Source organism: Phodopus roborovskii, unplaced genomic scaffold, assembly GCF_943737965.1.
Source record: "Phodopus roborovskii unplaced genomic scaffold, PHOROB, whole genome shotgun sequence".
NCBI lineage: Eukaryota > Metazoa > Chordata > Mammalia > Rodentia > Cricetidae > Phodopus > Phodopus roborovskii.
The window spans coordinates 6,853,282-6,869,206 of record NW_026126448.1 but is presented as its reverse complement, the minus strand read 5'-3'; the positions used below and the strand labels follow the sequence as shown (position 1 = coordinate 6,869,206).

Below are 15,925 nucleotides of genomic sequence, written 5' to 3'. Positions count from 1 at the left end.
ACAGAGTTTCTGTGTAACCTTTCAGAGTCTGCCTTGGAATTTGCTCTGTAGACCAGATTGGCCCTGAACTCACAGACGTCTGCCTCCGAGTGCTGGGATTAAAGAAAGGAATGTGCCACCACTACCCAGCAGGAATTTATTCTTTATCTTTTTCTAAAAGTTTTTTCTTTTAGCTAGGTGATGTTGGCCCATGTGAAAAATCTTTTGTTAGAATCTAATAAACATGAAGTCACATATCATGAAAGGAATACTTTTTCATTAGGAAGTCCATGACATGCTAAAAATAAAGATATTTCTGTCAATTTGCATAGGTACTTGCTATTGGAAATTGCATGTCTAAGCCTTTTTTTTTTTTTTTTTTAAGGGTCTCAGTATGTAGCTCTGTCTGTCCTAGAACTTATTATGTAGGTTAGGGTGGTCTCCAACGCAAAGATCTGCCTACCTCTGCCTCCCGAGTGCTGGGATTAAAGGCATGTGCCACTATACTAAGCTTATTTTGACTGACATAATTTAGTTTTATGAACTGAAATGACCTATGGCTGTAAAGGTGGTGGATAGCAGTGTTCTGAGAAAAGCCACTTTCACAGAAAAGCTGACAAATTTCTTAGTTTTTGTTTGCTGGTGTTTTCTGACCAGACCTAGCCTACAGGATCTTTTACTGTAATAGCAAAGTGGCTTAGTGGTTAAGAAGCATCATACTCTATTGTCAATACCCACATTGTGCTGTCAACTGTAACTCCAGTTCAACAGGTTTGAATGTGGACTCCTTGAGACAAGGCACATGTGTGGTTCACAGGCAAAACACCATACACATTAAAAAGAAACAAAAAACAAAATTCTTTAATTAAAGCCAGGTTGTGCTGGGGCCCAACTATAATCCCAGCATTTGAGAGGCAGGCAGATCTCTATGTATTTGAGGACAGCCAGGACTACAAACAGAAACCCTTTCCCGAAAAATCGAAAACATACAAATAAATAAAAATACGGCTGGGTGGTGGTGTTGCACACCTTTACTCTTAGCATTTGGGATGCAGAAACAGGCAGATCTCTTTAGTTTGAGGTTACCCAGAGCTACACCCAGAAATCCTGTCTACAGAAACAAAACAAAAAAACTAAAAGACAACCAGGCCTCTGCTGGGCATTGGTGGCGCACACCTTTAATTACAGCACTCAGGAGGCAGAGGCAGTTGGATCTCTGAGTTTGAGGCCAACCTGGTATAGAGCTAGTTCCTGGACAGGCTCCAAAGAAATACAGAGAAACCCTGTCTAGAAAAATCAAAAAAAGAAAAAAAAAAAAAAATACAACCAGGTCTGGTGGAGTATGGAGTACACCCTTAATCCAGAGGCAGCTGGATCTACTTGGCAAGTTCCAGGTCAGTTAGTACTACATAGAGAGGCTATGTCTCAAGTAAAATGGCAAAAATACGACTTTTGTTCCTTTGTCCTTCCATAGCACTAGGGATTGAATCTAGTGCTTCATAAATGCTATAAATGCACTGCTACTGAACAATACAGCCCCAGCCTAATCCATTCGATTTTAACTTAAAAGGGTTGGAGGGTAGCAGGTGGTACCATGCACAAAGCCTTTATTTGGTTCCTGAATTCCACAGACTAAATGTAACAGAAGTCTTCAATCCTGGCATTCATGAGATCAATTCAGGGGATCAAAATTATGTCATTTTGAATGTCTTATCTTTGATGAAACAAGTACTCTAATAGCAGTTAACAAGTTTTATGAGAAAATTATACTATAGATAGGTATATGTGTGTGTATATACACAAACACACTCTATTCTAGTAATTCCTGCTATGAAGGTAAACATAATAACTTTTTCAGAGCTGTTTTTTATGTTATTCTAAAATGTTTTCATTCCAGGTATCACAACAGTAACAAAACTTTGCTGTATTTTTTTTATCTTTTTATGAAATATGCTAGATGTTTGTACATTTTATTCAGGTGAATTTAGAACCAAGAAAAGTCGTTGCTACTGATGCTATAGGTCATGTATACATATATTGCATACATACACATTTGAATTTTTGAAGATTCAGGTTCTGTGTCAACTTTGGAAAAGAGCATGCCAGTTTTATGTGGTGAGTTGGTACAGTACATTAATTACCATACTGGTTTATAAGTATTAATTTTTCACCATCTGTTCAAGGTTAACATACTGTATTGAGATCTATGTGGGTTTGATTATAGACACAAGAATAGCTACTGTTTACTTTTTTATAGATCCATTTAGGAATCAAACTTTTGAACTCCTAACCTCTAGGAAGTCATGTGACTTTCATAAAGGGGGCCTTTATGTAATTAGGCTTAATTTGTAATTGTGATGGAATTTCACATGATAATTATTGTTTTTGTAAAGGGAATATTTGGGCCAGGTGTTGATGGTACGTGCCTTTAATGGGAGGTAGAGACAGCTGGATGGATCTACAAGTGGTTTACAAAGTGAGTTCCAGGACAGCCAGGGCTCTTACACAAAGGAAAAGAAAAAGAAAAAAAAAAAGGAATATTTGGGAACATGGGGAAAAAATACCATGTGAGTATGGTTAATCACCACCAACCAGATCAGATCAGTGGTCATTCCTCATACTCTCAAAAGGAAGTAACTGAACACGGATTTCACAGTTATATCCTCCAGGAGTAATATATTGCTTGCCCTTACCCCTGACAATTTTCATGTGTGTATGTTTATTTTTGTACATGTGGAGGCCCAAGGTCAATGGCATGAATCATTCTTGATCACTCTTCCATCTTAATCATTGATTCAGGGTGTCTCAAAACCAGAACTGGCTGATACAGATAGTTCTGCTTGCTCTGGAGATACCACCTCATCCTTCTGGGGTTGGAATTAGATGCAAACCGCCATATCTAACCCAAATTTAAGTAAATAACTGGAGGGCTGAACTCTGGTCTTTAGAAGTAAGCAGCAAGCCAACTCCTCAACCCTTTGCTTAAATTTCTGCAGCATATTGTTAACAGCAGCAATAGCAATTTAATAGACACCAGGCCTCATTACCACTGAGTATTGTAAGAATGGCTAGAATTTTTTTGTTTGTTTTTTCGCTTTTGGAGACAAAGTTTCTCTGTGGTTTTGGAGGCTGTCCTGGAACTAGCTCTTGTAGACCAGGCTGGCCTTGAACTCACAGAGATCCGCTTGCCACTGCCTTCCTGGTGCTGGGACTAAGGGTGTAACGCCCTGCTAGAACTTTTTTTATATATACAGAATACAGAGCTTTTCAGATTCTAGTCAACTATTTTGATGAGGAAGTGCTTCTTTGCGTCTGAATTGCTTATATTTAGTTACTTCAAGTTTTCCCTTAATCTCAAATGTGTTGTCTTCCAGAGAAGCTAGTCATACTTTCAAGCTGACTGCCCAGTTTCACTTTCAAAATACTAATTTGTAGGTTAATTACAATACTTTAAGAACTTGTTACAGCTGGTCAGTGATACACACCTTTAATTTCAGCACTCAGAAGGCAGAGGCAAGTGGATCTCTGAGTTCAAGGACAGACTGATCTACACAGGGAGTTCCAAGTCAGGCCTACGGTGAGATTCTGTGTCTTTAAAAAAAAAAAAAAAAAAAAGGTTACGTATTTTGGGACAGGACCACATTACATAGCTGCTTCTGGCCTGGACCTTACTAATCTCAAATTTATGATGCTTTTTTTTTTTTTTTTTTTTGTTCACTCCCTAAGTACTAAGATTAAAGGTGTGAGTCACTATACCAGGTTGAAAACGGATTCTCAATTACATTACACATGGTTTTTAAAAGAAAAAAGTTAACTTTTTTTTTTTTTTTTGGAGGTGCTAGGGATTAAATGCAGTCCTCCAACTCTCGTATTTTATGTAGCCTTAAACTCTGTCCTCAGTTTCCTCCAGTAGATGAGATTCACAGGTATCTGCCACCTCATAAAATGGACAGAGTATTTAGAAACACAATGAAACTAGATAGGCTGTGCTGGTGCACTCCTTTAATACTCAGGAGGCATAGGTGGATCTCTGTGAGGTCAAGGCTAGCCTGGTCTACAGAGTGAATTCTACAACAGCCAGAGCATCAGAGAAAAACCCTGTGAAGAAAAACCAAAAGAAAGAAAATAAACATACTGAAACTGCCAAACATTCTGGAAAGAGCACTTTAATTTTTCCAATAATGAAATTATGTAACTAAATGTGTACATTCCTAAAGTTAAAACAAACGTTAGTGTAATCCTATTATAGTTTGGGTATCTAGTAATGCTGGTGAACAAGTTAATTCAAAGTAAAGAAAATAGAACTTTATTAGTACAATCTTTCAAATACAGTATATTATCACCTGAGAAATAATACACATCTAGTTAACTTTTCAGGGAACTTCTTGACTAATCACACATACATAGCAAATCCTGAATGTGTTGACATTACATTTTACCACAGATGTGTGTGTATGTGTATCTTATTCTTTGCCAGTTTTGTCTGATACGGGGCAATAACGGGAAACTGAATTTTATGTTGTGAATCTGTTTTGAACCAAAAAGCAGGTTCTCTAATGAGAAATGTTAGGAACACGTGAGTTAGCTTAAGTAGACAATAAAATACTCTTGGTGTTCATTCTCTGCCATCTTAAGAGATCCTAACTATAAACTTTCAGGATATTTTATAGGAAACACTGCTTTCTGACTGCTGTATAACATGTCTAATGCAGATTAAAGGTTTTCTACCTAATTAAGGTGTTGATGTTTCTAACAATATACTGAAAGACCTTAGTAAAAAAAAATGAGAAAGCATAACCTTGAGGCATCCAGTTAAACCTAAAAGATGCAAATGCTTAATAATGTGGTTCTCACTGTCTAGCAAAAATATAAGCAGTGATCACAGCCTTCAGAACTCAGCATTTCTTGAGAGTGATTATTAGGGAAAACAAGTTTTTAGAATTGGTTTTAGATCCAAGGTAGTTATAACTCACACAATCTTTGTTTATAAAAATGTGTACAGGTTAAATTCCTGATAAAGATCTGAAATGATTGGAACTGGAAATGTTTTGGGCTTCAGAATACACCAAATTTTAGACTATGCAGCATTTATCAGCTGAGCATCCCTATTCTGAAAATCAGAAACCTACATTTTTTTTGGGGGGGGGGCGTTGGATATCAGCATTTAAAGTTTTCTGATTTCACATTAAGGTTCATCAAAACTCATGGCACATGCCTGTTAGCCCAGGAAGATTGTTAGAGTTCAAGGATAACTTGGACTGCATAGTGAGACTATCTCAAAAACAACAAAAAACAAAACAAAAAAAGTTCTAACTACAAGTTTTTTCCAAGCCAGGCAGAGACATTATACTAAGCTATTACATATGCTTACCCAAGTAACACACATGTAAATTAAAGAAAGTCTAATAATCTAACAAAAGTTCCTCTTCCTAAAACTAAATAGATAATATTGGTGACTCTAGAAAGTAAAGAAGAAACTTCTAAGCACATAATATCTGGGGGATTATACTCATTACATATTATTTCAATCAAGAGCTGTTGATCAAGTGGCTAAAGAGATAGCTCAGGTTAGGAGCACTGGCTGCTCTTCCAGAGGACCCCAGCACCCACATGGCAGTTCACAAGTATCTGTAATGCCAAATCCCAGACAAAACTAAGAGATAAAGCATACGCGCGCACGCACACACACCACACCACACACACCAAAATAATAATAATAATAAAAACCCTGCCATCAAGGGGGACTACATATCTAAAAATTTAAGAGCATTTGCTGCTCTTTAAGAGGACCTCAGGTTCTGTTCCCTGTACCCAACCTCAGGCAGCTCACAGCACCTGTAACTCCACTTCCAGGGTATACGACACACTCTTCTGTCCTCAGCAGGCATCTGTGCACACATGGTGCACATACAGACAAGCAGAAACACATACATTTTAAAAAGTAAAACTATTTTTATAAAGAACTTTCAGCAAGAAACTATTAATTCTTTACTTGTGTTCTCAGAATCAAAACAGGAAATTTGAGTGGGTAAAATTTCTCTTAAACTACCAAAAGCAGAAACTTAACTGTCTAAATAGCTAGATGTTGCTGGGTATAGTGGCATAGACCTTTAATCCCAGCAATTGGGAAGCAGGGGCAGACAGATCTCTGTGAGTTTGAGGCCAGCCTGGTCTACACAGAAAGTTTCAGGACATCCAAAGCTATGTAGAGACCCTATCTCAAAACAAACAAACAAAAAAAAAACCCAAAACAATAAAACCCCCACATATTTACTATGTCCATCCTAATATTTTAGTGCTTGGGGATAGTGAAAACTCCTGCCACTGGATTTTCTCTGTAGGTTAAATGACGCCATGGAAACTATGTTATGGACCAATTATGAAGTAGAAATCTTTATACTGTCCCATGGAGATTGTTATCCTTACATTGTATACAGGCTATGTTACAACTTGAACTGCACGAGAGAACTGCACAATTTCCCAGAAGTTTCTAGGAAACAATTTTTACAAGGAGGATTCTATTGATAACTGAATAACTGTAGGGCATAAATACCATTTGTATTGTTGCTAAACTTTGGAAATTTGTATGCATTCTTTATTAAGATATATTTCATATCCATTCTCACTCAAATTTTTAGAAAAAAAACACACTTATCTATTCAATACATGTAATCTTCAAAAGAATCAGAGGGTCATATCATAAATATATGTTTGATTTACAAAATGTCGGAACTTACATTTTCAAAATGTTTCCTGTGCTTTTATGCTTTTTGTATCATAGTACAGCAACACCACCTTCACAACGACTAGTGATCATGTTACCAATTTCTGTCCATGTATCTGAATGAGGGTTGTAAACTTCAACTGAGTCCAAGGTACCTGGGGCCAAGAAATCATGGCTAGAAGAGCGGCCTCCAGAAACATACAGGAGACCATTGACCGCCACAACGCACATGCCTGCTCTAGGCACTTTCATTGAAGCAACTTCAACCCACTTTTCCTAGTAAAGTGAGAAAAGAACATTAATAGTGTCATAAAATGGTAATGAAATCTCTGAGAAATCCTATATTCTAGACTTTACATGTTTAAAATCAATTCAAGTAAGTATATACTACATTTTAAAATAAACTCTTTGGCAGTTCTGATAACAGTGAATCTAGAGAATAGTTAAACATATCTGACTATAAAATATGGTCAGGTAATGATCTAGACACTATATAGAGGGACTGGAGAGGGGGCTGGTGGTCAAAAGCACTGCCTGATCTTGCAGAGGATTGAGGTTCAGTACATGGTGGCTAACAATCTGTAACTCCAGTTCCAGAGTACCTAATACTTCCTTCTGGACTCTACAGGCACTGTATACATGTGGTATAAGATTCATGTAAGCAAAACACCCACACAACTAAATAAATCAGGTTTAAAATGCTTAGGATTCATTTAAGCCCAGCATTCTGAGAACCTAAGTTAATAAAATGTAAGTAAGTAATATATATTCAAAACAGAGATGACAAAAATCCAAGGGGGGGAATTTATATATTAAAAGCCTTTATTTTTGAAAAATGCTTCAAATTTTTTATTTAGGTGGCTAGAGAGATAGCTCAGGAGTTAAAAGGACTTAACTACCTGTGGTAGATTAAATGATAATGGCCCCCATAAGGTGACATTTTTGAGTGTTTCATCATCAGTGAATGGTAATATTTGAAAGGATTAGAAGGATTAGGAGGTGTGGTGTACTGATATTTTATTTACGATTTATTAAAGCTTGCCTGAGGATTCAGAAAGCAAAGTAAGCCACAAGCCATAGAAGCTAGGCACACATCCTTAATCCCAGCAGCCAGAAATTAGGAGGTGGTGGTACACACCTTTAATCCTTGGATTCAGGATTAAGAGGTAGCCACCTAGGGATACATGAGATTGAATCAATCTAAAAGAATAACAGATCACATGCCTTTAATCATAGCACTAGAGGGGTATAAAAGAAGCAGGGTCTTCAGTATTCAGTAGGAGGCATTCATTTTCCAGCCACACTGAAGATAGGAAGGATTAGTATTAAGGAGGCTAGGAAGACATCCAGTCTCAGGATTCTCCAGCCACACTGAGGAGAGGCAGCAGGATCAGTCCTTTCAACCTGAGGTATCAGTAAGAGCTAGTGGGCAGCTACTTTCCTTTTTTCACCTTCAATTAGACGCTTGAACCCCAATATCAGTCTCTGGGTCATTTATCTAATCAGGCAACAGTGTGGTCTTGTTAGAGGAAGTGTCACTAGGGGTGGGTTTTGAGGTTTCAAAAGCTCATACCAGCCCTAGGATCAATCTCTCCTCTCCTCTTCTCTTCTCCTCTCTCTCTCTCTCTCTCTCTCTCTCTCTCTCTCTCTCTCTCTCTCTCTCTGCCTATGAATCAGAATGTAGCTCTTAGCTTCTGCTCCAGCACCTGTCTGCATACTATCATGCTCTCTGCCATGATGATAATGGACTAAATTTCTGAGACTCCAAGCAAGCTCCCATTAAATGCTTTCTTTAATAAGGGCTGCCTTAGTCATGGTCTCTCTACAGCAATAAAACTGTGACTAAACCAGAAGTGAGGTAGTGCTGTGACAGGTCTGACCTAGCTGTTTGTGTTGGAGAAATATGAAAGACTTTGGGACTCTGGGATACAAAATCATCTGGATGCTTTAAGCTAGGTTTAATGGCCATACTAGTAGGAACATGTAAGACAGTGGTGCTGAGAGCAATGTAAATTATGATGGCGCCACCTAAGAAGTTTGAGGGGAAGAATACACTAATAAGTGGCCCAGAGACCATTCTTGTGATATGTGGGTGAAGAATATAGCTACTTTCTGTCCTTGTCTTAAACATTTGCTAACGGCTATTAAGTTTCAAACCCAGGGCAAAAGGCTGAGGTACTTATATAACATATCAAAGTGGACCTGGCCACCAAGTTCTCCTAGCATCCCACATTCCCTATCTGTTACAGAGTATGGCTGGCAAATCCCACCCTCTACCCTGAACTCTGCAGCCCAGAGCTAGGTTGCCCTTCCTCAAGAGGTTCTTCCCTATATAATCTAGACATTTTGGTTACACACTCTTTTTTGGACCAGTGGCCTTCTGGCTGTTGTACCTGGTGCCCCCATCCCACACATTGCCATGACCCAGGTCAGTCTAGTCATGTCCACTCTGGACTCTTCCAGATGTCTCTGCCTCTACCTACCCTCTCCCTTTTATCTACAACAAACCTTCTTCTCCACCATACCTAGGAACAATTATGTCCTTTCCTTTTTTTAGTTTTTTTTTTTTTCATTCAGAGGCTAAGTTGAAGAGGTTTAGATTATTAGAATTGACAGAGATTTCAAGACAACCTAGTATTGACTATGTTATGTGGTTACTAGTTGTCACTCTTACACAGCTCTACAATGGAAAAGGACCACACAGACAAGGAAAAATGAAAATGTACAGTTGAGAAGGAAAGGGGATGAGGACGTGTAATGGAATGAAGTACAGTGCTCAATCAAGGAGATAAAAAGTTTAAAGAAAAGGTGTCTGTGCCCAAGATCTGTTATGGTCTGTACAGTACTGAGGCCATGTGTGTGTCGACACCTCAACCATCCCACTGACACCACTGTCTACTTCTCAGTTTGAGGGTGCTGTGAGGCCATGCACATACTGCTGGCTGACCAGGACCAGAGCTGTAAGGAAGAGATGGTTATCAAAGATACCTGATGCAAGGCTTGCTCAAGCCCAACTTCATTAGCAGAATGATCTATTATGGTTATCGACTTAAAAGACTTTCATCACTATACCTTTACAAGAAAAAGGGAAAAATTTGCCTTCATAGTACCTACTTATTAGCAACTCTAGACTGGTCAAGAGATATCAATGGAAGGTCCTCCCACAGGATATGTTAAATAGCCTCACCCATGCCAATATTTTGTACAAAAACTGTTAGAAATAATTGATACAGTTTCACAATCTATAATTCACCGTTATATGGATAATATCTTTTTTGGGGTTTGAGACAGGGCTCCTCTGTATTGCTGGAACTTGCTCCATAGACCAGGCTGTCCTTGAACTCACAGAGATCTGCCTGCCTCTGGGACTAAAGGTGTGTGCCACCAACGCTCAGCTATGGATTATATGTTATTGGCTGATTCAAAGATAGACACCCTTTAGAAAACATGTTCAAAGAATAAAGAAAGTTTTGCCTCACTGGGGATTATAAATTGCTCTGAAAAAATACAGAGAGAAAACTTTAACTATTTAGGTTATAAGATAGGTCTATAAAAAATTAGACCACAGAAGGTACAGATCAGGAGAGATCGATTTTGGACTCTTAATGATTTTCAAACATTGCTAGGAGACATTTCCTATCTAAGGCCCACTAATGGAGTAGAAAACTATGAACTGAATAATTTGGCCAAGACCCTAGAAGGGGACAGGGACTTAAGTAGTCCAAGAGAAATATCAGCTGAAGCTAAGAGAGAAATGCCTTTGGTGGAAAAGAAAATACAAGATGCACATGTTGATCTTATGGATTCAAAGCTTGACTGCATTCTAGTTATATTATCCTCTAGGCAACACCCTTCAGGGATTTGGATGCAGAGAGAAGATATATTGGAATGGCTATTCCTACTACATACACAGAGTAAGAAATTAAAGACTTATGTGGAAACGATTTCAGATTTTATTTAAAAGGGAAATTGAGCCTTTTCAACTGATAGGAATGAACCCAGAAGAAATAGCACTTTAATGAGTAAATTTCCTCTTTATGGAAAGATAATGAATACTGGCAAAGAGGTTGCAGTAACTTTTGGGGGCAGATTAACAATAATTGTTCCAAAAGTGAGAGAATTAAATTCCTAAAAAGAACCACTTGGGTCCTTCACCACATTGTAAGGAAAACACCAATCTCTATGTTCTAGACTGATGCAAACAAATCAGATAAGGCAGGATATAAATCAGGAAATTTAAGTAAAGTGGTTCAAATCCCTTACAACTTCGTGCAAAAGTCAGAATTGTGTGCCATTCTCATGGTACTCATGGGTTTTACAGAACCTTTCAATATAGTTACTGACTCAATGTGTAGAAAGAGTTGTTTTACATATTGAAACTGCTGAATGTATTCCTTATGAAACAGAATTAACTTCTTATTTATACAGCTATAGGAGATAATCAGGAGTAAGAATCATCATATATAAAAATATACATGCATAAATATATACATCACATCAGATCTTATATGGGTCTGCTAGGTCCTCAAGCACCAGGTAATGATGAAATTGATCAACTATTAATAGGAAGCATTCTGGAGGCCTCAGAATTTCATTAATAAAATACCATGTCAATAATATCAAAGGTTTGAAAAAGGATTTTTCCATCCAAGCCAAGAAATTGTAAAATTATGTTCTACTTGCTCCTTCTATAACCAAACTCCTTTACCTTCAGGAAGTAACCCTAAAGGTATGCAAAGAAATGAAATTTGGCAAATGGATGGTTTCATTTTGCAGAACTTGGAAAATTAAAATATATACACCATACAATAGACATATTTTCAGAATTTCAATGGGCAACTGCTCTGAGTTCTAAAAAGACTAATTCTAGAATTACACACCTATTAGAAGTTATGGCCATCATGCGTATACCTTCACAAATTAAAACTGACAATGTTCCAGCATATGTCTCTAGTAAAATGAAACAATTTTTTTTAATATTATAATATAAAGCATATCACAGGTATACCACATAATCCTACAGGACAAGTAGTTGTAGAGAGATCTAATTACACTTCAAAAGAAATACTTAATAAACAGGGAGGGGGAACCAAGACCCCCCAGAGATAGGTTGCATTATGCCATATTAACCTTGAATTTTCTTAATGCTAATTATAAAGGAACAACAGCTACAGAGAGACCCAGGACAATAGAAAGAACTTCTGAGTTAAATCAGCCTATGTACTTCAAAGATGTGTTGATCTCAGAATGGAAACCAGGATTGTGCTACATTGGGGAAGAGGTTTCACTTTTGTTTCCACAGGAGAAGAAAAGCTATGAATACCATCAAAATGAATTAAGATTCTATTAGAACAAGAGAAGCCTCTTGATAAGGAGAAAAAAATAGTTCATCCACTGGTGTGATAATCCTATACGTTGCAAGGACAACTCACAAGGGTCAGGGCAGGGTTCTGTTTTTGTCTTTCAAGAAAGTAGAGATACCCACCTTAAAGAAATCAAAAGACCCTGAACATCTAGATGTCTAGATATCCAAAAAAATTACCAAGCTAAGAGAAATCTGACCTATGGTACCAATCTAACTACTTACACATCTCTATCTCTTTACTTCTCAGAATAGTTATAGTCCTGACTAATTTAAAAATCAAAGCTGAGCCAAGCAGTGGTGGCACACACCTTTAATCCCAGCACTCGAGAGGCAGAGGTAGATGGGTCTCTGTGAGTTTGAGGCCAGCCTGGTCTACAGAGTGAGTTTCAGAACAGACTCCAAAGCAACACAGAGAAACCCTGTCTCAAAAACCAAACAAATTAATAAATAAAATTAAAGCTGGTTTCGGAATTGATAGTGTGGCTCTGTACTTCTCTAAATCCAAGCCTGTTGTTAAAAGAAAATTTCAGAGTTTCTGTTTCATATCAGAAGAGCCACCTGGTGTAGGACAAAAGAAAATAAAAAAAATCTAGGGACTATTGTCAAAACTCTGTTATCTCCTCAAAATTCTACTTCTCCCCATCCTTATTTTCATCTCTATAGTAACCTTCTTTGAATGCATATCTACCACAAATTTAAACTTTCCATTTTGATATTAATAATGTTTTAGTTTTCTACAGTGAACAATGAATTTTCCTAACAGCAATGTCTGAAGTCTCCAGAAGTAAGATGGGGTCCCACAACAACAAATCTACCTGGTTCATAATGATGCCATTAAGCCAATAAACACCATTCAAGGATTGGCTTTTGACTAAAATGGCTCAAGACAATTCCAAATTGGCTAGCTGAGATGGTCCAACTTCTTATAACACTCTAGCCAGAACTTCAGAGTGAAAGAGAACAAATCACTACAGATCTAACAGGTACTAAAAGAAAATAAGATACTAAACATTTGAAATCACCTAACCTACCTCTTCAAAGGAGTATTTTTCCACTGTATGAAGAGCATCTTGTGCCTCATTCCACCCTCCAATAGAGTAGATGCAGTCATTGAGTGCTGCTACCCCAAGATAGGCTCTTCTGGTTCCCATAGGAGGAAGTGGGGACCAACGCTTGGAAAGTGGATCATAAACTTCAAAAGAACGAAGCTCTAGTCCCTCATTGCTGATTCCTCCAATTACATAAATTAAACCTGAAAAACAGAAGATTTGTGCTCAGTTTCTATGGAAAAGAAATAATCCAATTATGGTGGTTCAGACCTTTTATTCCAGTATTCAGGAGGCAGAGGCAGTCAGATCTCTGAGTTCAAGGCCAGCCTGGTCTGCATAGTGACCAGTGTTCCAAGACAACAGCTATAGCTACATAGTGAGACTCTGGTTTTTTTTTTTTTTTTTTTAAATAAAAAATACGGGCTGGAGAGATGGCTCAGAGGTTAAAAACACTAGCTGCTACTCTTCCAGAGGTCTTAAGTTCAATTCCCAGCAGCCACATGGTGGCTCACAAATATCTATAATGAGATCTGGTTCACTCTTCTGGCCTGGAGGCATATATGCAGGCAGAACACTGTATACATAGTAAATAAATAAATAAATAAATCTTAAAAATAAACAAAACAGAAACGAAACTGGTTTGGTACTTTCTACTTTGGAAAAATAACTTAGATGTTAATATAAGAGAAAATGACAATGTAAGATACACTAAAATACAGTTACTTCTGACCATCTGAAATTTTCCTTTTTTTTTTTTTTGAGACAGTGTCTCTCTCTCTGTAGCCTTGGCTGTTCTGGAACTCATTCTGTAGACCAGGCTGGTGTTGTGAGAACTCATTCAACCAACAGCCTCTGGAATCCTGTACTGGTCCATTAATGCGTGGTCTCAGGTGCTACAGGTGGACTGAAAAGAGGGAGAAGAAACATGTTTTCTCTCATGTTTAATGGCTAGAGATCTAATCACAACATCCTGAACCCACAGGCTAGAAGACCTAAGCAATTATCTACATTTATTGTTATTCCCAAATAAGTATTTAATATTCTTTTATTCAGGCTCTTGTGGACTTCACTACGCATGAACACAGGCTGGCCTTGAACTCACAGATATCTGCCTGCCTCTGCTTCCCAAGTTCTAGGATCAAAGCAGTGGGCTACCACTGCCCAGCCTAATTTTTCTTTTCTTTCTCTCTTTCCCTCTCTTTCCTTCTTTCCTCCCTCCTTACTTCCTTCATTTGTTTGTTTGTTTGTTTTTGGCCAGACAGGATTTATCTGTAGCTTTGGAACCTGCCCTGGAACTCTTTCTGTGGTTTGCCTTGAACTCACAGAGATCTGTATGCCTCTGCCTCCTAAATGCTAAGATTACAGGTATACATCAACCCTGCCTGGCCTATTTTTTCTTATTTTTTAATAAAGCATTTATTTGAATGATTGTCTATGGATCTGTAAAAGAAAGATGGTATAAAACCAATTTGAACACTTACTGGTGGCGACCATTTCAATAAAGAATGATAAATTGGTTCTGCATGCCATGTAACGAATGTTGAGGTCAAAGGACAATTTATGGGAGTCAATTCACACTGTCCACAGTTGTTGGAATATTGGTTAAGATGTGTTATATTTGTTTATGCTGTGGAATATTTGTTTAATGATGCAAAGATATGTTGTATCCTTTTATGCTGCATTTGTTTAACTCTGTGAAACTGTGTTACTTTAAATACCAAAAACATCTGACTGGTCTAGTAAAGAGCTGAATGGCCAATAGCAAGGCAGGAGAGAGATATAGAGGATCAAGGAAAGGAGAAGGAGAGGAAGATGCTAAGGTCCAGCCACTCAGCCACAATATAGTCACAGGTTAAGACTCAAAGAAAGGTATATAGAATAGAGAAAGGTAAAAGCCCAGATGCAAAAGGTAGATGGGATCATTTAAGAAAGGCTGAGTAGAATAAGCCAAGCTAAGGCTGACGTTTGTAAGTAAGAATTAGTCTCCATGTATTTATTTGGGAGCTGGGTAACAGACCCCCCCCCCAAAGGGGAAGGGAGAACAATTGCAGTCTACTATTTGGGTCCTCAGTATCAAACTCAGGTTGTCAGGCCTGGATGAAGGCACATTTACTCACTAAGCCATTTCTCTAGCACATACCTGAAGGATTTATTTACTTACTTATTTAGGTTTGGTTTTTTTTTTGAGACAGGATTTCTCTGTTTAGATTATTCTGGCCTCTAACTCACAGAGATCCACCTGCCTCTGCCTCCCAAGTGCTAGAATTAAGGTGTGCATTATCATACTAAGTTTTTAACTTAGTTTTCTTCATTACAGGAAAATTATTCTAGCAACACAGAAACAAAATGTCAGTAACACAAGAGGTAAAAGTGAGAATTTCTATATCATTAGCACTAATTCTTCAATAAGTCTTAAAATACATTGTGAAAATAAGGCCTTGATCAGTTTTTTAATTTATATCTATTTAGTTTGTATGTTCATGTGTACCTGTGTGTGCATACGACAGGACAGCACATGTGTGGAATTCAGTGAACAGTTTGCAGGAAGTGGTTCTCTCCTCTACCATGTGGGTTCCAGAAATCAAGCTGAGCCAGACCTGGTGGAAGCGCCTTTACCTGCTGAGCTGTCTTGTCTGCCCCTCAAACTTACTCATTCCTTTATTTATTTATTCATTCATTTATTTATTTTGGCTTTTTGAGACAGAGTTTCTCAGTGTAGCCTTGGCTGTCCTGGAACAAGCTCTTGTAGACCAGGCTGGCCTTTAACTCACAGAGATCTGCCTGCCTCTGCCTCCTGAGTACTGGGAT

At 37.9% G+C, this 15,925-nt stretch overlaps 1 protein-coding gene across 2 annotated transcripts in view; it reads right to left on the bottom strand.

Moving 5' to 3' along the window:
• Positions 1–5,125: 5,125 nt before the first annotated feature.
• The window catches only part of Ipp (intracisternal A particle-promoted polypeptide), a 36,734-nt gene continuing 25,934 nt past the window's right edge, over positions 5,126–15,925 (bottom strand). For both annotated transcript variants that reach the window (XM_051188530.1, XM_051188531.1), the window contains 2 exons: positions 13,100–13,320; positions 5,126–6,979 (listed from right to left, as the gene is read on the bottom strand). In XM_051188530.1, coding sequence (XP_051044487.1) covers positions 6,755–6,979; positions 13,100–13,320 — 446 coding nt within the window. In that variant the 3' untranslated portion in view covers positions 5,126–6,754. The remainder of the gene's footprint in view (positions 6,980–13,099; positions 13,321–15,925) is intronic.